The 24676-nt window shown below is 46.5% G+C and overlaps 11 protein-coding genes across 11 annotated transcripts; 5 read left to right on the forward strand and 6 right to left on the reverse strand.

Annotated features, from left to right (window-relative positions):
* Positions 1-2697: 2697 nt before the first annotated feature.
* TSTA_090930 (uncharacterized protein) lies at positions 2698-5006 on the forward strand (the record flags this gene model as incomplete). The annotated part of the gene is made up of 2 exons (XM_002478771.1): positions 2698-3130; positions 3178-5006. The coding sequence occupies 2 exons, from the start codon at positions 2698-2700 to the stop codon at positions 5004-5006; spliced, it is 2262 nt and encodes a 753-aa protein (XP_002478816.1).
* A 380-nt stretch (positions 5007-5386) lies between these two features.
* On the forward strand, positions 5387-6717 carry TSTA_090940 (DnaJ domain protein, putative; the record flags this gene model as incomplete). Its single annotated transcript, XM_002478772.1, has 2 exons — positions 5387-5556; positions 5613-6717. 2 exons carry the CDS (start codon positions 5387-5389, stop codon positions 6715-6717), a joined length of 1275 nt encoding a protein of 424 aa, XP_002478817.1.
* A 1218-nt stretch (positions 6718-7935) lies between these two features.
* Positions 7936-9486, forward strand: TSTA_090950 (uncharacterized protein; the record flags this gene model as incomplete). Its single annotated transcript, XM_002478773.1, has 3 exons — positions 7936-8031; positions 8229-8391; positions 8468-9486. The coding sequence occupies 3 exons, from the start codon at positions 7936-7938 to the stop codon at positions 9484-9486; spliced, it is 1278 nt and encodes a 425-aa protein (XP_002478818.1).
* A 199-nt stretch (positions 9487-9685) lies between these two features.
* TSTA_090960 (U3 small nucleolar ribonucleoprotein subunit (Imp3), putative) lies at positions 9686-10396 on the reverse strand (the record flags this gene model as incomplete). Its single annotated transcript, XM_002478774.1, has 4 exons — positions 9686-9797; positions 9843-9896; positions 9949-10317; positions 10365-10396. 4 exons carry the CDS (start codon positions 10394-10396, stop codon positions 9686-9688), a joined length of 567 nt encoding a protein of 188 aa, XP_002478819.1.
* Positions 10397-10603: 207 nt separating this feature from the next.
* TSTA_090970 (MFS allantoate transporter, putative) lies at positions 10604-12430 on the reverse strand (the record flags this gene model as incomplete). Its single annotated transcript, XM_002478775.1, has 7 exons — positions 10604-10655; positions 10711-10891; positions 10938-11286; positions 11339-11758; positions 11806-12011; positions 12060-12155; positions 12217-12430. The coding sequence occupies 7 exons, from the start codon at positions 12428-12430 to the stop codon at positions 10604-10606; spliced, it is 1518 nt and encodes a 505-aa protein (XP_002478820.1).
* A 432-nt stretch (positions 12431-12862) lies between these two features.
* Positions 12863-13745, reverse strand: TSTA_090980 (orotidine 5'-phosphate decarboxylase PyrG; the record flags this gene model as incomplete). The annotated part of the gene is made up of 2 exons (XM_002478776.1): positions 12863-13536; positions 13589-13745. The coding sequence occupies 2 exons, from the start codon at positions 13743-13745 to the stop codon at positions 12863-12865; spliced, it is 831 nt and encodes a 276-aa protein (XP_002478821.1).
* Positions 13746-13943: 198 nt separating this feature from the next.
* On the reverse strand, positions 13944-15724 carry TSTA_090990 (choline transport protein, putative; the record flags this gene model as incomplete). The annotated part of the gene is made up of 5 exons (XM_002478777.1): positions 13944-14050; positions 14104-14337; positions 14390-14664; positions 14722-15055; positions 15112-15724. The coding sequence occupies 5 exons, from the start codon at positions 15722-15724 to the stop codon at positions 13944-13946; spliced, it is 1563 nt and encodes a 520-aa protein (XP_002478822.1).
* A 751-nt stretch (positions 15725-16475) lies between these two features.
* TSTA_091000 (amine oxidase, putative) lies at positions 16476-18018 on the reverse strand (the record flags this gene model as incomplete). The annotated part of the gene is made up of 3 exons (XM_002478778.1): positions 16476-17239; positions 17299-17617; positions 17692-18018. The coding sequence occupies 3 exons, from the start codon at positions 18016-18018 to the stop codon at positions 16476-16478; spliced, it is 1410 nt and encodes a 469-aa protein (XP_002478823.1).
* A 676-nt stretch (positions 18019-18694) lies between these two features.
* TSTA_091010 (mao-A, putative) lies at positions 18695-20742 on the forward strand (the record flags this gene model as incomplete). The annotated part of the gene is made up of 3 exons (XM_002478779.1): positions 18695-19498; positions 19565-19886; positions 19967-20742. The coding sequence occupies 3 exons, from the start codon at positions 18695-18697 to the stop codon at positions 20740-20742; spliced, it is 1902 nt and encodes a 633-aa protein (XP_002478824.1).
* A 2081-nt stretch (positions 20743-22823) lies between these two features.
* On the forward strand, positions 22824-23517 carry TSTA_091020 (uncharacterized protein; the record flags this gene model as incomplete). The annotated part of the gene is made up of 2 exons (XM_002478780.1): positions 22824-22935; positions 23330-23517. 2 exons carry the CDS (start codon positions 22824-22826, stop codon positions 23515-23517), a joined length of 300 nt encoding a protein of 99 aa, XP_002478825.1.
* A 75-nt stretch (positions 23518-23592) lies between these two features.
* TSTA_091030 (uncharacterized protein) lies at positions 23593-24663 on the reverse strand (the record flags this gene model as incomplete). The annotated part of the gene is made up of 2 exons (XM_002478781.1): positions 23593-24438; positions 24499-24663. The coding sequence occupies 2 exons, from the start codon at positions 24661-24663 to the stop codon at positions 23593-23595; spliced, it is 1011 nt and encodes a 336-aa protein (XP_002478826.1).
* Between the last annotated feature and the right edge of the window lie 13 nt (positions 24664-24676).

Raw genomic sequence — 24676 nt, forward strand, 5'->3', positions numbered from 1 at the left:
CCCCAGAAAAGCTTGAGTCACTAAGTTTCGCAGGACTAGGAATATCGGGAAGAGTCGGGGGGAGCCTTAAACGGCGTCGGTCAAAGTCTCAAAGAATGGGTCCGAATTGATTTCCAATCACCCAATTGGGGAGCATCTCCTGAGTAAGTATACACGGTCTAGACGACTAGACGCAACGTACCAGAGAGTACACAGGAATATCGCTGATTTTTCAGCATGTCTACGGAGTAGTTGTTTACGAAGATTCTGACTGCTGGAAGTGTAGGAAGTGACTAAGGCACTCAGCCCGGGAAGCCGGGACGCTAAGCTAAGCTTCCAGCCCGATCTGTCTTTTTCCCCAACATTCAGAATTGAAGCTTTCTGTGTGACATGTAACGAGGCATTTATGCAAGTAATCAGGGACTATTGATTGATTCTGAATCCAATTCCACAAAGTTACAAGCCATTGTCCGGCAGAAATAGTACGTTCCTGGGTGTTGCATCAAAAGAAAACAGAATATATCCCTTGCAGGCTGAAGCTGTTCTGGAAGCCGGACTAAGATAAGTGGATACTAATGGCCCGAAGCGGTAATTTGTCATTCGTGGAGAAGCTCCTAATTTCCCGGTTAGGCTTGGCTCCCGCTGCGCGATCGTACGGTATGTTTGTACGGTATTGTATGTAACATGGCCCCGTACTGCTTAGTACTGCGTACGACGTCTCACGCGGCAGGTCTAGCGAGTAGGGCTATGTCAGGAGATTTTGGTTTTGTTGGGACGGGAAGTTGCTGTGTCTTTGTTAGGCATCTAGGATGTTTTGTAGTATATAGAGTAGTAGAAGTCATAGTTCATATTCATACAGCCTTTGACTGCGATCGCTCTTGACTTCCACACTGGCTACATCTAAGTGAACTACGGAATACTCCGGGCTCTCGTCTCGTTCTCGAACCTCTACTCCGTAGTCTACGGATGGATCCATCGGTGGGAACTGAAAGTGGAGCCAGCTAGCCTGTCGCGTGGATGGCTCTTGGCGTTGAGCCTTGAGATGATACATCCGATGCCTCCTCTATTTCTGACAGAGTTAATGCCAGAGTTGATAGGGGGAAGAACATGCATAGTTGGGAATCGGGTCATAGATGCATTGAAGAATGCAGACTGGGTAATCGTGCATGTCCAAGTCCGACATGCTGCTGTCTGCAATGTAGAATGAGTACTGCTGATCCAGGAAAGAGAAGCCCGAACAATGGACGATATTGGGCAACAGTACAGAGTATCAGTACTCCGGCCAGAGTCAAGAATCTTTTTTCTTGTTTTTTTTCTTTTTTTTGCATGAGATCGCCGGAAGGTAAATGAATAATTGCACTCGGGTAGCGGCTCCGATTGGTCCATTTCGCCGAGAACCGAAAATTGCAAAGTCGAAGATACAAAATCCGCTTCCAGCTACTCCATACAGACGGCTTGATACTTCTCTGTGTTCTGTAAACGTGCCTATCTTGATCTAACTTACTCCTGGTGCGTCTAACATTCACAAATTCAATTGTCATTGCCAACGTGCCTTTCATAAGCCCGAGTCAACATTTCTAGGCTAAATGTAGTGCCGTGTGGGGTATGTCCTCTCCGAGGGAAACCATCTACATACATTATATAATACAAGCCCTAGCCGGACTTACCTCCGCAGGGTCTGACTCCGGCTTTTCCTTCGGCATCTGAGCGAAAAATGGGGTACGGCTGCTTTTACTTGATTTGTACGACGGTATGACCGACTGGCTTGCGAGGATCATGGACTGTCACTGTCTGTCAGGCTGTCAGCACTCGCACATGGAGTAACTCCGTAGATGGTGAAGATACAATCTGCCGACTTGAGTTGTTCCCCGCAGATGCATTCGCAAATAGGAAAACGACGTTTGAATCGGGCCGGTGATCCATTCGTATTCTTATCGATTGGGAGGGTATCTTTGTGTGTCTTGTTGAGGCCGGCTAGGCCTGAAGGGATGCAAATCCAACACCATCACCGCATTTAAATCTCGGTGAAGTCTCGGAAAGTCTAGATCGTGTTGAGTTTATCTTCAATTCTTCAAATCGGGCTTTGTGCTTGATCTTCGTGGAGAGAGTCCCTAAAACTCCCGAGAAGTCTGATACTCTGTAGAGAGGAATGACTCATGCAGCTGTGATCGAGTGAAAGAGGGGAACAGCAGCTAAGCCGTAGCAGAAACGAGCCGGACTTGGCTTGGAAATACATAACATTGTGGCGGCCAATGGTTAGAGCATTGGTTCTGTACTGTATGTTCGTATTGAGAAATAATCTCAGCAGTTCGTACGTATTGCTTTGAAGACCCAGGTTGAAGCTATTTCGACGCCCCACTTTGTCCGGGGGATCTTGAGCTCCACCTTAAAAACATCAAGCTTGCAATTTTATCTATCTCACTGAATTGACTGATTGATAGTTTATATGTCTCTTCACCTGTACCAGCAACATGTTGACATTGAGACACTAATCAACGTTACTGGAGTTGATATATAAACATGCACGCTATGAGACAACGGACCAATGGCGAGCTCAGGCTGGGTGGGCAGCTGCCAACCTTGGAATCCGGGACAACGTCATTCTCGCTCTTCTTCCCCTCAACATCACCACCTCTCTACTCTTCTATCAAGCATTCTGAGATTATCATCAGATTCCTTAGTTTCTAATTACAGACCTCTTGACCGACAATCATCAACATGTCATCCTGTTGCGGTTCTCGAAAATCAAAGCGCGGCAGAGGAGACGATACCGAACCTCTGCTGCCTCGCTATGAAGAGGACACTTCCCGCCAACGCCAACTGCGCCAAAAACTTCATTCCTATCAAATGTTCAAGGCCCTTTCCGAGGGTTACATGCCGTCAAATGAGCAAGTCATCACCAACCTGCGTACTCTCTTGGCATCGGATGTTCTCAACCCCCGCAGTGATGACCTGAGTGAGCCAGGCCGTCAACTTGCACGCGACGTAAAGACTTTGATGAAGACGTTGATTGAGCTACTCAAGGAGAAGAATAATGAAGATCAAATCCAGGAATTCTTCTGGCATCTTTCCAAGTCTAGAGTCTCAATCAACGCATCAGCTCTGTCCAGTCAAGCTACACATGCCACATCGCAAGCAAATACTCGAGCTGGTAAGAGCGCAACCAGTTTATTCCTGTGTTTATACTGACCAGTGTAGCCTACGACAGCCTGCGTACGGTCGGTGGCCTACTCCTCACAAACTCAGACTTCCGCCTGTTTCTCGATGACGTCGCAACTATTGGTCGCCAAGTATTTGCCGACACTACATACACCATATCTGAAGCTGCCCACGAAGTCGCCGAGGCTGCCGAGCCCTCACGGGACGAGTTGAAAAAGGTTGACGGTGCCGGTGCCGACGATGGGAAACAACCCAGCAAGGACGATCTCAAGAAAGATGTCAATGAAATAGCAACTACCGCAGAGCAAGGACTTGTTCACGCCGGTCAAGCCGCAAAAGAAAGTGCAGAGCAGAACTTGGCAGGTCCTCAGAGGGATGCTTTGCTCAATCGACTCAAACAAGCTGTCCTCAAGCTTCGGAAGCGTAATGACTACTCCGACTCGGTATCGACCTTGTCTAAACTTGTGCAACGATACGGGATGATATATGCCAATGCCGCGGAGGAAACAGCAAATGCCGTCAATGAAGACGTGGAAGTTAACAAGGATCTCAAGAAAGCAGTCGACAGCTTCTGGACTCTGGTGCGCGCATTTGGGAATGGCCAAGAGTGGGAGAAATTGGAAGAGTGTTTCTACGATGTAATGAGGCATGCCAACAAGGACCCAGAATTTGAGACTCTGTTAGGCAATATCGGAAAATCTCTGCAAGATATGCTAACAGACCCTGCATTTTTTGACTCGGCTCCCGAACGACTTGATAAGCTCAAGGAGCAATCCAAAAATGTGGATAATGAATCCACTCTTCGACATGATATCGAGACATTTTTACACCAAGTTAGACGAACACTAAAGTCAATACCTGATGATCCGAGTATTGCCAAGATGAACGCAGCTGCAAAGAAGATTATACGAGACGTATCGAATGTCTATGCCAACGAAACAAGTACAATTGTCGCTGATGCCGTACATACATTCCTTCCGTTGCTCATTCGCAGCATACAGTATATTCCTATCCCAAGACTCGAAATCTCGGTTCCGGAAATGGACTTGCTGGTTGAAAATCTGGTACTGGAACCAGGAAGGACAGTTAACCACTCCTCATTCTTCCCATACAAGGTTCTTGTCACTTCCAAGACCAACATGGAATTGGCAAAGGTGCACTCGAAAAAGGCAAAGACGGACATCAAAACTATACTCACAGTGAATCTACAAGGATTAAACATTAGCGCGTCAGAGTTTGGCTACTGGATTCGGGCCCATAGTGGATTGCTTTTCCGATTTAGTGACGAAGGTATTGGCAGTTTCTTCCTTGACGAGCGCGGTATAGACGTTGCTGTGGATCTGGAGATCGGCCGAGACCGGCTCGCTCATCTAGTCACATTAAGGGGCGTCCGCGTGCATATACATAAACTCGACTATAAGATTCAGCGCAGCCGATGGAGGTTTTTGCTGTGGCTCGTCAAGCCGTTTTTGAAACAATTGATTCGCCGAACATTAGAACGGAAGATCGCCGAGTACGTTGTGTCTTTGGTGGTGACAATCAACAGGGAGCTGGTATTTGCGCGAGAGCGCTTGCGTGCGGTTAATATCGCTAATCCTCAAGATTTCGCGACGTTTATTCGAGCCTTGCTTGCGCGGCCGAAGGCGTACGCCAACCCTGATGTATATTCGAGGGTAGGCGCGTACCCGCCGAGAAGCGGGGTGTTCAAGGATGTATATACACCGGGCAGCATAGTCAAGGTCTGGAGGGACGAAGCAGAGAGAGCTCATGATGTGATTGATGAGAATGAAGAGGGTGAGAATAATGATGGGCTTCATTTGACGTGGCGGAACAATATTTTTGACGTCAGTGTGGGTTCTGCGAATTAGTCGATATCCCTATATACGATGACAGGATGTTTTACGAATACGGAGTACATGTTTGATATTCTAATTCAAGTTTCACAACAATGTAAGCATCAGATATGTAATAATAAATAGAGCTATTTGTCACGTGCACAATGTCGGGGAAACAATGATCCTGCGGAGATACGGCCACCTAAGCTAATTTCCAAATACCGGTAGCTGTCAATAGAATCTTTAATGCACAAGAGTCAATTACTTGTACAAGAATGTGCAATGTGTATTTGTCTGTATCAACCATGATAAACTGATCTCGTCACCTTGATCTCCATCCATTCGAACCCCATCCATCGGAGAACCACGAAAGAAACCTTACGAAGGAAGCCCTCTTCCGAGGAAAGAAGAAAATGATCCCATTCCACTTCCTCCTCGTCATATCCGTCCTCCTAATATTACCATTAACCTTATGCGCGGAGGACTATTACAAGATTCTGGGGGTAGACAAATCCGCATCCGAGCGAGACATCAAACGCGCTTATAGGACGTTGAGTAAGAAGTTTCACCCTGATAAGAATCCGTTCGTCTCCCTTCCCTTTCTAGTAGTGAGCCACGCTAATGGTGATGGTGGTGTAGGGGCGATGAAAGCGCAAAAAAGAAATTCGTCGATATAGCCGAAGCATACGAAGTGCTCTCGACAACCAGCACGCGGAAAATATACGATCAATACGGTCACGAAGGACTCGAACAACACAAACAGGGCGGTAGTCGCGGCGGTGGCGGCGGTAATGATCCCTTCGATTTATTTTCTCGCTTCTTTGGTGGAGGAGGACATTTCGGCCACGGCGGCGGACACCGCAAGGGACCAGACATGGAAGTCAAACTTTCTTTACCGCTACGCGATTTTTATACGGGACGAGATTTAGAATTCAGTATTGAAAAACAACAGATTTGCGAATCGTGTGAAGGAAGTGGATCGGCCGATGGGACGGTGGAAACATGTAATAAATGTGGTGGACGCGGGATAGTGATACAAAAACACATGATTGCCCCCGGGATGTATAAACAGGTTCAAACACATTGTGATAAATGTGGTGGAAAGGGGAAATCGATTAAAAGTCCCTGTCCGGTATGTCATGGGCAACGTGTGGTTAGGAAAGCGAGTACGTTATCGGCTACCATTGAGCCGGGGATGAGTAAAGGGTCACGACTCACGTTTGAGAATGAGGCGGACGAGAGTCCGGATTGGGTTGCGGGCGACCTGGTTGTTATATTGGCTGAAGATGAACCGGCGTTGGGTGTTAACGACGGCGAAAGAACGGATGGCACGTTCTTCCGTCGAAAGGGAAAGGATTTATTCTGGAAGGAAGTGCTGTCTCTTCGGGAAGCGTGGATGGGCGAATGGACGCGGAATTTGACGCATTTAGACGGCCATGTTGTGCAATTAAGTCGAAAACGAGGAGAGGTCGTTCAACCCTTGGCTGTTGAGACGGTCAGAGGCCAGGGGATGCCGATTTATCGTGAGGGACATTTGCATGATCATGATCATGATCATGATACTGAAGAGTATGGGAATTTGTATGTGGAGTATACAGTCATCCTACCGGATCAGATGGAGAGTGGGATGGAGAAGGATTTTCATGCTCTGTGGCAGAAATGGAGGAAGAAGAATGGGGTTGATTTGGGGCTGGATTTGGGGAGACCGGTTGTTTCTGTGGGTGAGGTCAAGGATGAGTTGTAGATTATAGAATATTCTTCAGCGATTAGATGTGATGCTCGTTCGTTGTTCCCAGCTCATACACTCCGGAAGTATTCTAGACGATAACCCTACTATAGAGTTAAGTACCTACCAACTACATACTGAAGACCCGGTGAACATTTCCTAGACAAAGCAGTGAACATACTAACAAGACATAAAGCCCACGATACGTAATACTGTTCATGAGGTAACTGATCAGCATAAGATAGACATCTATGCCCATGACATAGCAGACCGACATCCAGCCAAAGGAAGAATTCTTACCCGATCCGGAAAGGATAACGATACTCAACACGGACTACACAGCGATCCTAACCCTCAGTCTCCAATCCTGAATCCACGTGTGTTCTACCTCTGTACGAAGTAGCCAAACCAATCGCTTTACTTTCTATTTCCTAGTCACGGATTAGGATTGCCAGGTAGCTATACCCAACAAGGCAGGTACTGTGCAGTCACTTAAAAAAGAACTTGGCGATAAGTCTGATAAAAAGGACGGGACGGGACCCCGCAGTAGACGAAAATCGCTCCGTCTTTTTTTCTCTGGTCGGTTTTGAACGCCGAGTTGATATGGATCTGGTAGGTATGTGCACAGGCTTGGTTTGAGTTTGTGATAAGACGGTCAGACTTGGAGAACTGGTCAGATGATGACTGCCACGGCGGATAAGTCAGACCAGACCCTTTACTCTTCATAATACTTACCAGTAAGTAAGTTACTTCGTGACAATGACAATCAAGTAAGCACACCGCTCGACTAATAACAGCGGTGAGATTGGCCAGACTCTAGGCCAAGCGCCACTCTATTTGTAATCTGCGTGCGTTATTCTTGGCAGTTTTCGGTCCTCAAGAGTCAAGACTGAAGGCAAAGCCGGAAAAAAGTCCATGGCCGGGTAATCGGCTTTTTGGATTCGATATGCGGTGTTGATGGCAGGATTAGGGTTTGGCATCTCGCCGCTTGTATACTCACCATCTTCTACCACCAGACAGTACTTGTAGTGCCCGCCACGCAGTGGCAGTGAGTGAACGCAGTGGAGACTGATAGATTGTGGCTACAACGGGGTCCTGATCTAGTATATGAACGTCTCCTGATTCCGACCTATGAGTGGCCAAACTCTGCAAGGAACGGGCATCGAAACTTAAGTTCTTCTGTCAGTGTGGTTGGACAGACCCCGACTGTGGAGTTGGAGGTACCTGTTTGTGAAAATGCTGCAGAATATGTACTTGAGAGGCTGGCGGGTCAACTCCACCATCAAAGCTCATGATACAAGACAATTTCTGGTTGCGGAGGTCCACTATGTAGTATGTCATGTTGGGTTCCCTGATAAATATGGCTGTGTAGTCCCTGTCCCTGCAGGTGTTCTTCTGACTCTTCTCGAAGTTTGGTGAGGTATCCTGGTCGTCCCTTGCAGGTTACAGGGTTGTACGACAACGGCGAGAATTAGAGTGCTGACAGAGTACTCTATTTTCGAGATACGTAACTCAAGTCACTCAACTAGAAAGAAGTCAAAAAAGGAAAGGAAAGGAAGATTGTCAGAAAGCAAAGGGAGAAGAGAGTTGGGCTCAAGGACGTGCGTCAGAAATCACATGCAAAACTTGTGAATCACCATTGCATTCAGACAACAGACCAAGTGACTCGCTGCTCTATTGTACTCCTTGAGGGTGTGTCATATTGTTCTTATTTACATGCAAATATCTACTGGGGTTCAATCCATGACCCCAGGATGCATTTCTACAGCAAAAGCTACTTCAGTGGCTTGTGATGGCTACAATACAGCCACAGGAACATCTCCAAACGCCAGTCTTGACAATGATTACACCAACCTGACTCAAATATCGAGTACAAATACGACTCACAGCGACCAAACGATTCTCCCTACGACTCCTGTAACTCTTCCTGCAGATATGGAAGATACGCGCAACATGCATACACCAGCCAGTCCAAAGACAAAGTCTCGGTCTCGAGCATCATCTACTTCACAACGAGCACGACATACCCGCTCAACCTCATCCAGTACAGCAGGACATTCTTCATCGGGGCGACGTCCAACGCATAGTCGTCGAACAACCTCGCAGAGTCTTCAGCAACAGCCACCACCCAGTCTGCAATCACGCGGAAGTATGAATGGGAGCATGTCACCGCAGCGCCGCGAGCAACTCATCGCCTTGCATCGAGAGAGTTGTCGCCTGTTCCAAGATCCTAGTACACCGGTTGATACACTCATACGATCAGATACACGCTCAACGGCAATAATATCACCGGGAGCATCACCGACCCTGCAATCTCAACGTTCGCATTCATTCCCCCTGGGATACGACCACGACATTTCCGACGAAGATCTCCTTCCCTCTCCTAGGCATCTTAATCGTACCAACACGGACAAAATTACCCCAACCCCAGATCTACCTCCTCAGCAGGTAATGATACCGCCGACAGTAACAGAATGGACGTCCCCCAGCACCCGTCGTCGCGAATACGAAAAAATCGATCGCAACAATCGAGGGTTTCGACGGATATGGCGTCGCTGGACGCCTAGTTGTATGCACTCCACGGATGGACGGGTTCCATTTTATGAGGAGGCGCCGAACGGTAAGAATTATGAGGGAAGTGTGAGGAGATTTCGGATGGATATTCCTGATGATGTCGACGACGGTGAAGTCGTCGATCAAAAGAATGAGAAAGGGGCGGAGATAAATTCTACAAAGGGAATGACGGCAGGACCAAAACTTGAGAAGGGGAGATGGTCTTGTTTTTGATGAGTCACGATATGACATGAGACGATTTGATACATCTAAAACGTCGGATTTGATTTGTTGGATTTTGATTATGTTCGTGCGTTGCATCAGAGGATACCCATACAAGCATATTTCATGTAAATAGAAAAGAATACCATTTTAGTTTTAATCCTAACGCCTCGCTATGCACTTTGTAAACACCTCTCGGTATAACAGCCCGTTAAACCATCAAATCGAAATCATCCATATTGTCCCGATATTTCATAATAGTCCTCTTGATCTTACTCGAGTCGACCCAGGTAACGAAATCTTCCATATTCCGCGTAACGAGACTAGAACTGTTAGTCTGATATTCCTGAAAGAGTGACAGTACTCACAATGCGGGATCAGTAACAACCTCTGTTCCGACACGGACATGTCCTTGCTCAATCCTACCTATTATTAATCCACCGCAATTTGAGACCGAGGGAAAGGAGAACTCACAAACTAACAGCCGTCTTAACATCCTGCACCATCCCATTCCTCGTCATCAACACCCCCAGCCTTCTTCGGCAAAACGCAGAAACCGTAACATCATGCTCCACCCTCGACAGTCCCGCCCCTTGTTCCCGCGACTGCTTCAAAACCCCAATCGCCCACAACTTCTCCAAAATCTCAGACTCGAGTTGTTTACGAAACGGGTCGGAGGGGTCCAAAGCAGAGAGTTTATGCGCTAAACTTCGTAAATTCCCGCACAAGACATTGTATTTAGCGTAGTCTTGGGTTCCTTGGAGGTAGTAGCGCGCTCGGATGGAGTGTTCGCGGTGGTTGTTTTCGGATTTGTAGGTGTTGAAGTTTACTTTGCGGAGGAGTCTAGTGGGTCAGTTTATGTTTCTCTATTCTTTTTGAGGGAGACACACTTTTTCTCGTGGTGTTTTAGTTGGCGGACCATTTTGGTAAATATAGAAGTGAGACTCGTGTTTTTATTTATGGGGTGTAGTAGTAAAGTTGAGTGAAGATGAAGAAGCTTTGGATAAAATATTTCTTGCCGGGCGGTGAGGACTATCATCAGCCAATCAGTCTTCTTTAACAGAAGTGGGGTTCCTATCTCTAAACAATATGATTGGCTATATCAACTATATGAAATCCATCCAATCAATCAAAGAGTATACACAAACTCAGCATTCTCTCCATCCGTCAGATCGAGCCACCTACACACATTAGTCTGGATTAACACAGTGTTAATCTACCAGGGTAGAAGCTTACTCTTGATTCTCCATCTTCGCATATCCCTCACTTGCCCGGATCATGGCTTTCTTCTTATTCTCCTTGGAATACCACCACCAGATAAACGCAATATCAATCAGACACACTCCATAGCATACCACAATGGTGATCTCAGCAGGGACATAGCGAGGTTTATCTTTGGGACGAAACGTTTGCGGACCTGCTTTTGTCAGCTTTTATTTCTCAGCTGAGAGGTTTCAACATACCGATAATATTCCCCACACAGTACGAAATCAGGTATATAGCAGCGACAGTGGTCTTCTTGGTATATCCAGCAACATTTGACGAAATCATCGACAACAAGGCCACAAACGGCGTCGGACTGGCTTGCGTCATGTAATATCCGATTAATCGGCCGTCATTGTTGGAGAGAGGCAATGCAATGATCAGAATCATTCCGACCATGGCACTCACCAAGCCGCCCATACTACATAGCAGTCGTCGTCCGAGCCAGTCGCCCAGAAATCCACTGGAGATCAATGCAATGACTTCGACTGCTCCACCGGGACAACCGTATAACAGACTCTGTTCTGCGGTGTACCCAAAGTTCTCAATCTACACAAATCAGCTTCATCCACTCGACCAGCCAGAGGAAAAGGAGACAAACCAATTGACTGAAGAAATTCGTAAGACCACCATTCGGAATATCAGCAACCAACGCATAAAACGCAAACGCCCATGTCATCGGATCCATCATCGCTTCTTTAAATTGATACATTTTGAAATGCTTATTACCGATCCCCTGCTGATTGATGCGTACTCGCTCCACGGCTAGTACGCGATCTTCTTCGGATAACCATCGCGCATTCAACTGATTGTCCGGAACAACCCATAGAAAGGCCAGACCGATGACGATGGTGAATAGACCAGTAGCCAAGAACACGATCTTCCACGGCGCAATTGAAGAGCCGTATTTATCTGTTCCTTTCGCGATGCCGTATGCGACTAGGCCGCCGACGATTTGGCCGAAGCCGTTGAAACTGAACCATAACCCAGTTCGTTGGCCTTGTTCTTTTCGGGTGTACCACTATTCATTCAGTGTGTGCGTGTGTTACAGAAGAGTGAGGTACATACCTGAGAAGTGAGTAATGCGAATCCCGGAGTAACTGAAGCTTCACAGATCCCCAGAAACAATCGAATGGTAACTGCACCGCCAAAGTTGGACACGGCTGCAAAACAGGCCAGGACCATGCCCCAGAGCACGACGCAGATTGCAGAGTATTTTCCTAGGGGCATGCGTTGCAGAAGTTGGCTGGCTGGGTATTCCCAGCCAAGGTAACCTATACATCTTAGTATACTCCATCAGCCCAAGAGTGTATAACACATACCAAAGTAGAACATACTCCCCAGCCACTGATAATCGTTCCCTTTGAGACGAAGATCCTTTTGCATGCCCATGATACTCGCATACGAAATTGTGGTTTCTACAAATTAGCCAACCCTCAGCCAATATACTCGGATAATCAGAAGACCACGGATACATACTGTCCAAATAATTCATCCCATAAACAACACACATCAACGGCATCAAATGCCAATCTATAATCCTAAGGAGGCGTTTGTTGGTTTCTGCATCGATTTCGATTACTTGGCCGTCGATCTGTTGAATTGCTTGGAGCGCTTCGTCGGCATCGTGAGAGTGTTTGAGGATGCGCTCGTCGACATGTCTGTCGCTGACTGTTGCTTGTTTTTCATCCATTTTGTATATTATGTCAAGTGCATCTAGATATACATGAATGTTGGTTTATAAGGGATTGGGGTAGCGAGGGGTGGTCTTAAGTACTACTCAACAGCTTGTCGGCCTCAAGGAGATGCAGGAGATAAATATGATGTTGCACAAAGAGGAAGGAGATTAGAATGGTGTGCTCTTTGTACATTATTCTGCCAATCAGACTATGTCAACTGCAAGATACCTGGTGATTCCATGCCGTGCTCGGTATAGAGGGTGAAGTCGATGTGGGGAGGATACACTATACAAGATAAGGGTGGACAAGGGTGCAGATCTCTATCCCCTCATTCAATTCACTAGAGTGTGACTAGACTTGATAGACTGATATGCTCCGATTATACCTGTATAGGCATCTGTATCCCGTTGACGGCATCTACCGATACCTAACTACAAAGACGAGAATCACAAACCCACTCGCTCAAGATAGGCGTTCCATCCTTGCTCCTGATACCGTTTAACAGCCTCCACCGGATCAGGAGCAGCGTATATCCCTCTACCCGAAATGATAAAATCCGCGCCTCGAGCCACCGCCGACTGCGGCGTTTGATATTGTTGACCCAACGCATCGCCCGCGGAAGCCAGATTTACTCCCGTAGTGAAAACCACAAAATCCTCATCTTCGCTCTTTGATGTTTCGGTCGATTGTTCCTCGGTCAATGCACGATTACACACAAACCCCATAACGAATTTCTTATATCGTCGCGCATAATCCACTGAACGCGTAGTATATTCCCCTTTAGCTAGGGATCCCTTGGACGTCATTTCAGCAAGAATGAGTAAACCCCGCTCATTACCGTAAGGGAAATCATCCGCCGTCGCGGTTTGGGTTAGAGCTTGCACAATCCCTTCACCGGGTAAGATGGCACAGTTTATAATGTGTGACCATTCCGAGATTCGTAGTGCGCCGCCGTGGTATTGTTTTTGAACTGTGTTGCCGATGTCGATGAATTTCCGGTCTTCGAAGATGAGGAAGTTGTGTTTTTGCGCAAGGTGTTTTAGTCCGGTTGTAGTTTCGGGGCTAAAGTCGGAGAGGATGTCGATGTGGGTTTTGAGGACGGCGATGTAGGGGCCGAGTTCTGTATAGTCAGTATTTTCCTTTTCCTTGATAGGAGGACACGAAGAGCGTACGGTCTGCGAGATCGAGAAGTTCTTTTGTGGTTGTTACGTCTGCTGAGACGGTCACATTGGTCTTTTTGGCTTCGGCGATTGCGAACAGTTTACGCACGAGAATGTTAGGATGGTTCTTTGCGCGGACGCCGTATGGTAGTTTGGAGGAGGATGACATTTTGCTCACGACAAGACTGTCAATATCTGAAAGCGATCTGGGTGATCAAATTAAAGTATTTGGTTAAGTCCAAAGTGGGATGAAAAGAAAAGACACGGGACAACCTTAAAAGCGATAAGATAAGGGTTAGGGTTGTATTATGTTTTCGAGACAAGGTTTATGTAGGTTATATAAAGTATACATTTCCCCCAAGAAATATCAATAATTATATTCAATCCTAGGCCCCTGGTATGCCCGGCCCGCATGAAGAAACCAATTAATGGTCGATAACAATGCAACTATAGCCAGAATGACTACTGTATAATCTGAATCACATATTAGCACCTAAAAAACGCTTGAATGGAGGTCATGAACATACTCATGGTAGAAGCTGTGACTGGTAAAAATGTTGGCAAGACAAAAAACACAGTCAGCATCAAGGAAATTCCCACCACATAGGCATTAACCGTAAATCCGAGCCAATGTGGCAGGCGGAAAAGGCGATCTGCAGGTAAATATTCCTCGGAGCGTCTCTGGTACAGTAACAGAGCGCACGGTATGGAAAATGATAGTAGTTGAAGGACTATTAGTGAAGCAAGCACGGCGTTGAAAGCTAAAACATGAGATGAGCGTGCAGGCCTTCCGTAAGAAGGTGGTGTACTTACCGGTTGAAGATATCACAAACACTACTCCAGTCAAGGCAATGAAGAACCAACTGAAAATGAGTGACCACGTTGGAATTTCGAGGCCCGGGTGAACCAGTTCTAATTTACTTGACATCAGGAGAGCATTGTCCTTGGCAAGGGCCCATGCAATTCGGGACGAGGTCTCGACGACGGCGTTCAGAATGAAGAACGAGAGGAAACAGCTAGCTATCAATATCCCGACGGCCATGTTGTTGGAACGGAATGCTTGTCTCATAATCTCGAATGGCACATATCTGTCTGAATGTATCAGCTGGAGTTCTCCCGAAATAGAGATGTTCTGTTAGACAAACCCATCAATTGTTAGTAGACTTTCAAAATCTGAGATGCTGTAAAGAATACAAATCGCGATAGAGAACGCAGTCGTAAATCCAATCAAGACAGTAGTCACAGTAGCTCGAGGCACTGCCGTCCGTGGATTGGGCGCATCTTCAGCAAGATGGAGTGCGCCGTCAAGTCCAGCAAAACAGAAACATGTCGTGAGTTGCGCGGCAAAGAAACACACACCATCCGGCCAGCCTGTCAAGTTGAGGAAGGTATTCCACACGAACTCGCTTGTTGCTTTTGGGGAGGCTCGCACGGTGTAGAAGATGAGGGAGATCAAGAAGAGCGAGAGTGTAACGAAAACTGGGCATGTTTTAGTAATTCTCCAACACAATTGGGCGATTCCTCAAGATACATACATCCGATATTATGAGTCACGGGCAGTTTCTTCAAGGCCACCATGTTGTAGACCAAGACAACGAGAAGAAAGGCCTGGTAGACCAAGAAATAATGCCAGTCTTTTGCAACATAGCCTGGATTATAGTACTCCGCGAGAGGCAAGATCTGTTGACTGCTAGCCATTGAGACACTGGAACCAATCGCAACCCATGAAAACATAGTCAAAACTCCACAGATATACGAAATTTCTCTGTTTCCCCTTTTGGGCGCCAGAACGGATGCAAAGTGGTATTGGCCGCCGGCTGTAGGATAGACGCTCGCCAATTCTCCCATGCTAAGCGCGATGGCCATGTACAAGACTGCGGCGAAGATGATGCCAAACACAAGCGTCACGGGTCCACCTTGTATAAGTGCGATTTGAGTACTGGAGGTGATCCCGGCCCAGCTGTTGCAAATGTTGAAGCATACCGAGATCATGGTAATCGGGCCGATGGTCTTTTTGATTGAGTGGCTATCCGGCATGACAGATCCCGTAGCCGTACTACCTACGGGGCGAATATTGTTGTCGCTTGACCCATTGTGCGGTTTGGTGTCCCAGGTCTCTACTGATACTGGCTCAATGTTGGGAGACATCTTCGGCTCTCGGGTCTGGAAAGTAGAGTGAAGACTAGCAAAGAGGAATTAGAATGCTCAGCTTGTGCCCAGAAGAAGCTTCATTGCTAGTCGTGTTCACAACGCTTTATATATACAGGCGTGGACTTCTCTGGTTCATTTGATTCTTATCCTTCGCTGTGTAAGTGCTCAACCTTATCCGTATCATTGACAGGGACGATTGTATACACATTTGCCTCAAGCACAAACATGATAAAGTATACCCCGCTCAGTTGGTCCTATCTGTGAGTTTCTACTTCGGAAGCTCACGGACGTAGTCCCATAACCTTGGATGTGAAAGTACTTTGTGTTGAGGTTCTACCTGTCGTAGCGCGTTTAGATAAAGCAGCGCGCTTAGATCTTGATACCATAGTTACGGTGTGGCGAGCCCAAGAAACGAGCCGCGTGTTTAAGTTCGTCTTTTGCGGGGTGCAGAGAGATAGATAAACCCTACAATGTTTCAAAAAAAAGTCATACTCAGATATATATGCCTGTTATTATCAAGGCGTGTACGGAGTAGTCTTAGCCATAACCTGTATGATCATATGTATTGTACATGTACATATTGTATGTTCTTAGTGGTATTTTATTTCCTTAATCAGACATAGTGTTTAGGGCTATTCGGTAACATTTTATTTTTAATCATATTCGCCAACAATATGTTACAGGCAGAAAATATAATAATATAAGAGTAGCGTTGCATTTATCATTCTCAATATGTCCATCTTGCTTACTAGACCTTGGCCCGACGTTGGCCCAGAGCATGGACGACTTCCGCCGCACCCCTTTTCCCTGACCGCACCGCTCCCTCAAGATATCCCTTCCATACATAAGCCGTCTCGGTGCCAATGAAGTGGACATTTTCAAAGGCTGATCGGATTGCTTGGCCTGACTCGCTGGTCATAGTACCTGGCATCATGACCGGACTGGGTGCTCCTTTTGTCCATGGATCCTTGGCCCACTCCTTCTCAATCACCTCAATGGGCTCTAGAGTGGGGAGTGCAGGCTTCGCGCTTCTAAAGGCAGCATAAAATTGATCCTTGACCTGCTTCTTCCGCATTGCAGCAGAGAACTTGGACCAGCGACGACCGACATCACCTACCAGAAAGCAGGTAATGCTGTATTGTCCGTCTTCCTCGGAACAGGTGTCGCGTGAAAAGCAGATAGGACCTTCATCAGACGTGACAACTCCAGAAAATCCGGCCTCTCGCCACCACGGACTGTCGAAAACAAAGATCATCTTGGAATAGTAACCCAGCGCCGTGTTTTCGGCAAGCGTCCGCTTGGCTGCAGGGAGGGCGGGCTCGAATGTTATAGTGGGATACAAGCAAGTGGGCACTGAGACAACTACCCGTTTGCACTCGAAGGATAAACTAGTCTTGGTGCTTACTTCGCACTTCCCGTTTTGGAGTTGGGTAATCTTGCTAACTGGTGTGGACAAGAATACGGAATTCGGCGCGAGCATTTCGGCTAGTTTCAGCGAAAAGCTTTGATTACCTAGTTTTCAAGAACGTCAGCAGGAGCTGCATAGAGCTGCATTCACTTATAATACTGACCTTGTCGGTTGCGGAGATACTGCCCTCCATGTTTCTCATCAGATGCCATGTTGGCAAGCCCCGTCCCAGACTTAATATAGTCAATCATATACAAGGCACTGAGCTCTTCCGCCTCGACTCCCAACAGCGCTTGACTCAAATGATTCGCCATGGCAACCCCTTCCTCTCCAGCGTATTCTTGTATAAACTCATGAAAGGTCACTGAGTCGAGCATTTTCGCGTTGGGACCCTGCTCGGGGTGCTCCAAGTTGGATGATTCCACCAACTTGTTGAAAACTTCAATGGCCCCTTTGAGTTCAGGAGTAGTATCTGGCGAATCCTGTAGATAGAGTGTAAGTGTTTACTTTTGATGAAGGATTACGACTATTATGAAAGCTGTGGATGCCAACTTACTTCAAGATCTGAGCGATAAGGAAAAGACACAAAAGACCCATCAGCGCTCTGATGGACATTCAATCCAACGGTTCTTTGCTTGATTAAATCGAAGCCAAACTCTTTAGCCAGCGCAAACATTTCACTCTGGTTTGTATCATTGATCCATGCAGCTCCGAGGTCGATCTTCCCACCTTTGACGGATTTGTGAGAATAGGTTTTGCCGCCGACTCGATCCATGGCCTCTAAAACAGCACACGAATAACCGGCTTGCTGGATCAGAGTTGCAGCTCTCAGGCCGCTAAGGCCAGCCCCAACAACGGCGACATCGAATCTAGGAATAGGCATGATGACGGTTCTCTCGTTCTCCACGATTATGATACAACAATTGATTCCCAGAACGCTGGAATGGGTCTGCTCATATTCTTATATGATCTGGTGGATCATGAATGACTTCTTTTTGTTTCATTTTCTGCAGTAACATAACAGCTAATGCCTAGAATCCAGCCTTATAGACGTATATGGTAATGAGCTATTAATGAGTACATGCAACTGTCTTGGGTCTCAACAATTCACGCAACTAAAGCCGAGACCCGACTTATCTAAACGCGCAGGCTGAGCGCGATAAGTCAACGATCATATCATGTATCCTGGTATGCATGGACGGTTCCCGCCACATGCCCGAGACATACCTCTATCAAGGTGGATTCGATAAGTTGCTTCATAGTAATTGCTTCAAGTAATCCGAGGCATATCAAGCTCACTACTCCGAGTTTGCAATCGGTGGTTATGCTACAGTGTACATATGTAGGCTATCTAAGCGCGCTCCGGGTTACAAAAGGTGGATAACAATAGCACTAACCCTGAAGCCCCTCTGTTTGAGTTAATATCTAATTACTTTTCTATTTTGACATATATATAACCCGTAATTATGCAGTTCAGATCTACTAAGTTGTTATCCCCAAAGTTAATATTCTCCAGTTCAAATCCGACAAAAGAAGCCTCGAGTATCAATCCGGACAAGATGACGAACATGACCATGACTACGAATCCGTCCTTTGTTGATAGTACTCTTCAGCCAGAGGTGCCATTTTACTCCCATGCTGTATCTTGCAATGGAGCTGGTCGTCTCATATTTACCTCAGGTCACATAGCCCAGAGGAAAGACGGATCATGGCCCGAAACATTCGAGGAGCAGGCCAAACAGGCGATGGATAATCTGGCCGGCGCATTGGTAGCTGCTGGCGCTTTGCCCAAGGACATAATCAAGATAATCTGGTATGCAGTGGATTGGGACAGTTCCACTATGGGTCACGGGCTCATAGAACCATACCTCCAATATTTCACTACAGAGTATGGTGTCACATATCGACCGATTACCACTTTGGTGCCAGTACCAAAGCTGGCCACTCCCGAGGCAAAATTTGAGATAGAAGCGGTGGCATATGTTAGCGGTCTGTCGCAGCCATGGTCGAGCGGTGCTGGGATGAAAGTCTGGCCAACACCTCCGGTTGAGGTTGATGCTGTGGTTGTTGGAGGCGGATTCTCCGGGATGATGGCCGGATACGAAGCTTCACAGGCCGGCCTGAAGGTTGCTGTTCTCGAGGCTCGGCACCGGATTGGGGGTCGCAGCTGGACGCAAGCTCTAGAAAGTGGTCACGGCCATGTTGAGCTTGGCGCTACATGGATAAACAAAACCACACAACCCCTGATCTACAGTCTAACTCAAAAGTTCAAATTGAAGACTATAGAACAGTATGTAACTGGTGACGAAGTCTTCCAGACATCTAACGGCAAGGTCTATAGAAAAGCATTTTTGGAGGCATTGGTAAGGAGACACATCTATCACTCTAGAGCAGCAGTTGTTGACCTAACTTCTATCTCTGTCTTTTAGACTGAAGATCCAAAATTATCAACGCAGTTCGAAAGGTTCATTGTTATCCTCAAGGAAGCCATCGCCGAGCGGAATATTAGAAAATGGGATGATATCAAGGCAGAGGAGGATGTTGCTTTTGACGAATGGGCCAGGTTGAAAGGTGTTGAGCCTTCGAGCGAGCTGGACGACTTTTGCAGCTTCTTGACGAGAACTGTCGTAGGCCGAGAGGCACACGAAGTTGGAGCACACTATTTTCTAGATTACCTCCAGTCTGGATTCGGGTTTGAGAGCATAATCAGCGAAGGCGAAATTGGTGCACAATCACTGAAAGTAAAGCCAGGTTCGTATTCCGTGGTTTTCGTTTTCCCTGAGTCAATCTTCCTTCTACCCCCAAACAAATCTAAATTATTTCCGGTTTAGGAACATCCGCTATCGCCGAAGCACTCGCAAAGTCGATGCCTCACGGATCTGTCTTTGTAAACACTCCCGTTAGCAAAATTAGCCAATATCAGGGCGGTAGCCATCCTTGTTTGGTGACCACCAAAGACGGTCAGCAATTTAGAGCGAAAAAAGTTATACTCGCAGTTCCAACCAACACGTACGATTTGATCGACTTCTCTCCACCACTGCCACGGGAAAAGAGGGTTCTTGTTAGCAACACCCGGGCTGGTGTCTATGCAAAAGTTATCCTCACATATCTCAAGCCCTGGTGGCGTACGGCTGGACTCGTTGGAAAGTTCCAGAGCCATACTGGTCCTATATCCATGAGCTGGGACATTAGTGACGAAGATCAGAGCAGTCTAGCTCTCTTTGTTTGCGGCGATGGAGCCACAAAATGGCATGCACTGTCCAAACTCGGTCGTCAAGAGGCTATTATCGAGCATCTTATAGAGCTCGTCGGGCCTGAGCTTGCTGATAAGGCGCGCAGTGTGCTCGAATACAAATGCGTTGAATGGACCAAGGAGGAATTCATCGGCGGAGCGCCCACCAGTGTTATGGGACCGGGGATGTTGAGTAAATACGGTCAGGCATTCCGGCAGCCTTTTCAAAACATTCACATTGCCGGTGGAGAGGCCGCATTTGAGTGGAAAGGTTACCTGGAAGGGGCACTCAGTTCAGGGCAGCGCGCGGCAACAGAAGTCGTTGATATTTTGGGAACAACTGCACAGCCCAGTGCCACTGAGTCAAGGTTATAACACTCAAAAAAGGGGGAAATTTTGCTAGTTTTCTGGTTTTATATGTTTGATTGAATAAAAAAATCTCCTTTTCTTTCATTGTATAAAGTGCTACAGGTCTTGCACAAATAAGAACCTTGGAAGTCTTTTACAGAAACAGATTTGTAGATTTGTATGCTTAGGTGGCCATAGGAATACCTAGGTACAGGAGAACCCTGGCTCCTATTACGAAAGGAAGTCCTCTCACCTGGGCAGGATCTGAGTTAAATACTTAGAAACTAGGTTTTAAGAGCACTCTGAATATTAACATATCTTAGTATTGATAATTGGGATGCTCTTTAGTTCCATATTTGAGCAATCAAAGCTGAGATCAGTATCTAGGTATAGATATAAATAGGCCTTTTTTCGTTATATTCAGATTCTACTGTAGAACTTTGGAAGTATGGAGCATAACTGCTACACAACCAGTTAGGACATGTGTTAGTTGTCACCTCCCTTGTCCAAACTCGAACCACTACTGACCAAGAGAAGCCACATTCTCAGCTCGTGCTCAGCTCCCATTGAGCTCTCATTCCGCTACCTCTATCTCTGTCTCCATCGTACCCTTTTCTTGCTGAATGTGAACCGGTACGATGACATTTTCTTCCAAGAAATAGTTTGTTTCCTTCATTCGAAAGACGCAGACGTAAACCATAGCAACGGCACCCAGCGTGTACAGAGCAAACTGTGTAATAACCTGATTCAGGTAAGGAACTGACTGAGTATCCATCAAAAAGCAGACACAAAGACCCAGAGTTCTGGGATTGTAGACACGGAGTTTCAGCACCCCAGAAAATAGACCAAGTTAGGGCTAAATTCTTAGTTAACCGACACCCAGCCTTCAACTAACCAATATATAGGTAAATAGGACATGAAAGCACCACTACCCCGCAGATAAAATGTCCCTATCGACTAATGAAATTGTAACAAACATGAACATGCTTTAGCATGCATACCCCCGCAAAGTTTGAAGGGAATGTGGGCACTTGAGCTTGGGCATTGGTGGGCATTGGTGGCATACACCCTGTATCTTCTTTGGATTAATCAACATCTTTGGATGAATGCTTGGATATCCGTGACATTAGAGTTCATATAGACTTCTACTCCACAGGGCGGATAATAGCGCATAGATACAACAAGCCGCTTAGGCAAAAGTCTGATAGTTATAGCAATAAGTTTCGCGCGCTGATAGAGGGTCAGGAGGACATTTATTTAGGCGCGCTCAGCTCATTGGTTATGTCTACGCGCGCTGATTGTTCTAGTGTCCACTTCCAGGAATTGTTGTCCCAAGGACTTAGAGAATCGAATCATGAAATGATCAGATGGTGCTATACGGAGGTGCTATACGGAGGTCTTTATGAGACTGAAAATGTTGCTGCTACGGTGATTTAAATGCTCACGCATAAGAATGTTAGTTCAAGTAGAACTTGATAACGATTGAGTGTCAGAAGGTCCTTATTGCCTATGACTTCTATCAATTTGAAATTGAGTCTATAGCGACGTAAGTAAGGGCGATAAGTGTTCCGAGTATAAGTATGGCTTGGTGTCGAAACGAGATAAGAATGCTGCGATCAGTCTGACTAAGATAAATGATGCAGAAGGAGATAGGGAAACAGGGCATCGTGACTGTTGAGGAAGATGCAGTTGCCGAGCAGTTTAAGGCCCGGCCCAGCTTCTCCCAAATACAACATTTTGTGATTCACTTTTTCCTCCCTTTTTTTTCCTTTTTCTTTTCCTTTCGGAAGAGCAGTTGTTCAAGGTTTTCCTTGAAAGAGCAGTGATCGAGAGTTGAGGATAGGAAATTCTTCTTGACATTGAAGTAGTACCTCCACACAAACACGGCCACACAGGCAACAGCCTTGCTTCTAAGCGTCTCTCATACTGGAGCGTATCTGGCTGCTTCCTCCGTGCCATAAATATTCTTGCCAACGAGTTTTGTCAGAGTGCGGGGAAAGACGGACAAGTTCCTGTCCTTCATCACTTGGGGCATGACTACAAACCGGACATTGACGATGAGCAAATCTCTAACCGGAGGGTGCTATCCCGCACCCTTCATTATAGGCATGGATGCCGTTATGCCGCTAGTCAAACCGTATGAGATGGCATCGACTTTCGCCTTCCCACCGTGGGCCATAGCTGCTGCGACGGCGGCAATCGAGGTCCTTGACCAAAAGAGTTGATTAATCGTGGCATCTGTCAGATAATCTGGACTACAAACGAGGCAGAGAGATTCAATGTTCGATCTTACGGGTCTAAAAAGGCACCTTAGGTCATATATCTGGGCACCTAGATTTCAGCCCAATGTTTACCCCTCATGATAGCTCACAAATCACCCCGCCAAAGATGTTTATAAAACCCAGCTTTGAAACTTGATGAACAGAGAGGAGAGAACGGAATAGATACAATCTTGCTAGTCACTTCTTTTCTTTTCATCCTAGTAACACACTCTTCAGGATTGGCCTGGAATAAACCGACTAATCCGACAGCATCGAGCTTGAGAAGAGACGGAAAGCTGTTGTAGAGAACTGGAATCACTCGGAAATCGATTATTTCGCTAGTGTTGGTACAGACTGGAATATTTTCAGCCGCAAAGGATTGTTTTCGTACCCACGTCCCGATGGACTGCGTATAAGCCTCGCCCTGAATATGCCAATCGATGATCTTATAGAGGGCGCCGCTATTCTCAAGGAAGCTCTTGATGAATATGATCAGCACGAGTACGTTTCCGGGGAAGATTTCACGGAAAGGTTTCACTAGAAGTGAAGAAATAAATCTGGAATATAATAAGACATCCTTGAAGGCATCCAATGATTCAATGTTTGAATGGTTGATTTATCCCATGCAGAAGCTGATACCGTGCTTTTGCATAATATAATGTAATCCGTAGGGGCCGAATGCGCACTTGACGTTATCCCTCCAGAGACTCTCTAAGATTTCAGCCGCCTGTTTGACGTGACACATCTTCCACCGTGAGGTACGTAGGGCTTTCTGCATAAAATCTCGTTGTGTCGTTTTGATCAAACAAGACCCGGCTATCATGCATGGCCACATCATAATAGTTCCATAAGGAGAACAATTTAGTCTCGTCAAGAGCTGCAGAATTTCATCGACATGTTCCTGAATTTCGCAAATAACCTTGGGATTATCTATTACAGACCCGCATATTGATGCTTTGAGGTATATTAAAAGTGCGTTCTTATATATTTCACCGGCCCATGTCTGTTCACGAGGATCTGACCATTTGTTGGTTGGCCCGGTGAACTGCCAATTACTCAAGTATACAAGAAGGGCTTCGTACATCGCCATGGTCGGTGCTGATGGTTCGGCTTGCTGCCTGTGCTGCTCATAAAGCCGTTGCGAGAATAACTGGGAAATTGACGCAATGGCTTCAAAGAGGTCATGACCACAGCTCATTAGAGCGCCAAACGTACTATATTCATGAAGGGGACTAAGCGAGGTAACGAAATTGTCTAACGGTATCGTGTGAGCTTGGTTTTTGCCGTAGGGTGTAATGTTGGTCATCAGGGCAAAGTATGCGTAAAATTCTAGGGCAAACCCTAGAAGTTCCTGATCGGTCGATTGCATTCTAGGAGGGGACCTTTGAAGAAGGCTGAGGATGAGCTGTCGACATGCCCGTAGATGAGAAAATATCGCGCCTTTAAGGTTGCCGGATATAATCTAGATAATCAATTAGTCAAGTGCACAGGATGGCATCACGCTTTCAATCTCTCAACTAACCTCGACATGACATAGTACCAACAGGGTTACCGAAAGATGGAGACTCTTTTCTTGTGACGCCGACGTTATGTCCCTAAACTCGCGAAGCAGTTGGTTGATCACGACAGCATAATGCTGCCATGTCGACTCCTGGATGCCGGAGGCATCAGGGTTCGCGAAGCTCATATGGGAACCACTC

The sequence above is a fragment of the Talaromyces stipitatus genome, genomic scaffold, assembly GCF_000003125.1.
Source record: "Talaromyces stipitatus ATCC 10500 scf_1105507295527 genomic scaffold, whole genome shotgun sequence".
NCBI lineage: Eukaryota > Fungi > Ascomycota > Eurotiomycetes > Eurotiales > Trichocomaceae > Talaromyces > Talaromyces stipitatus.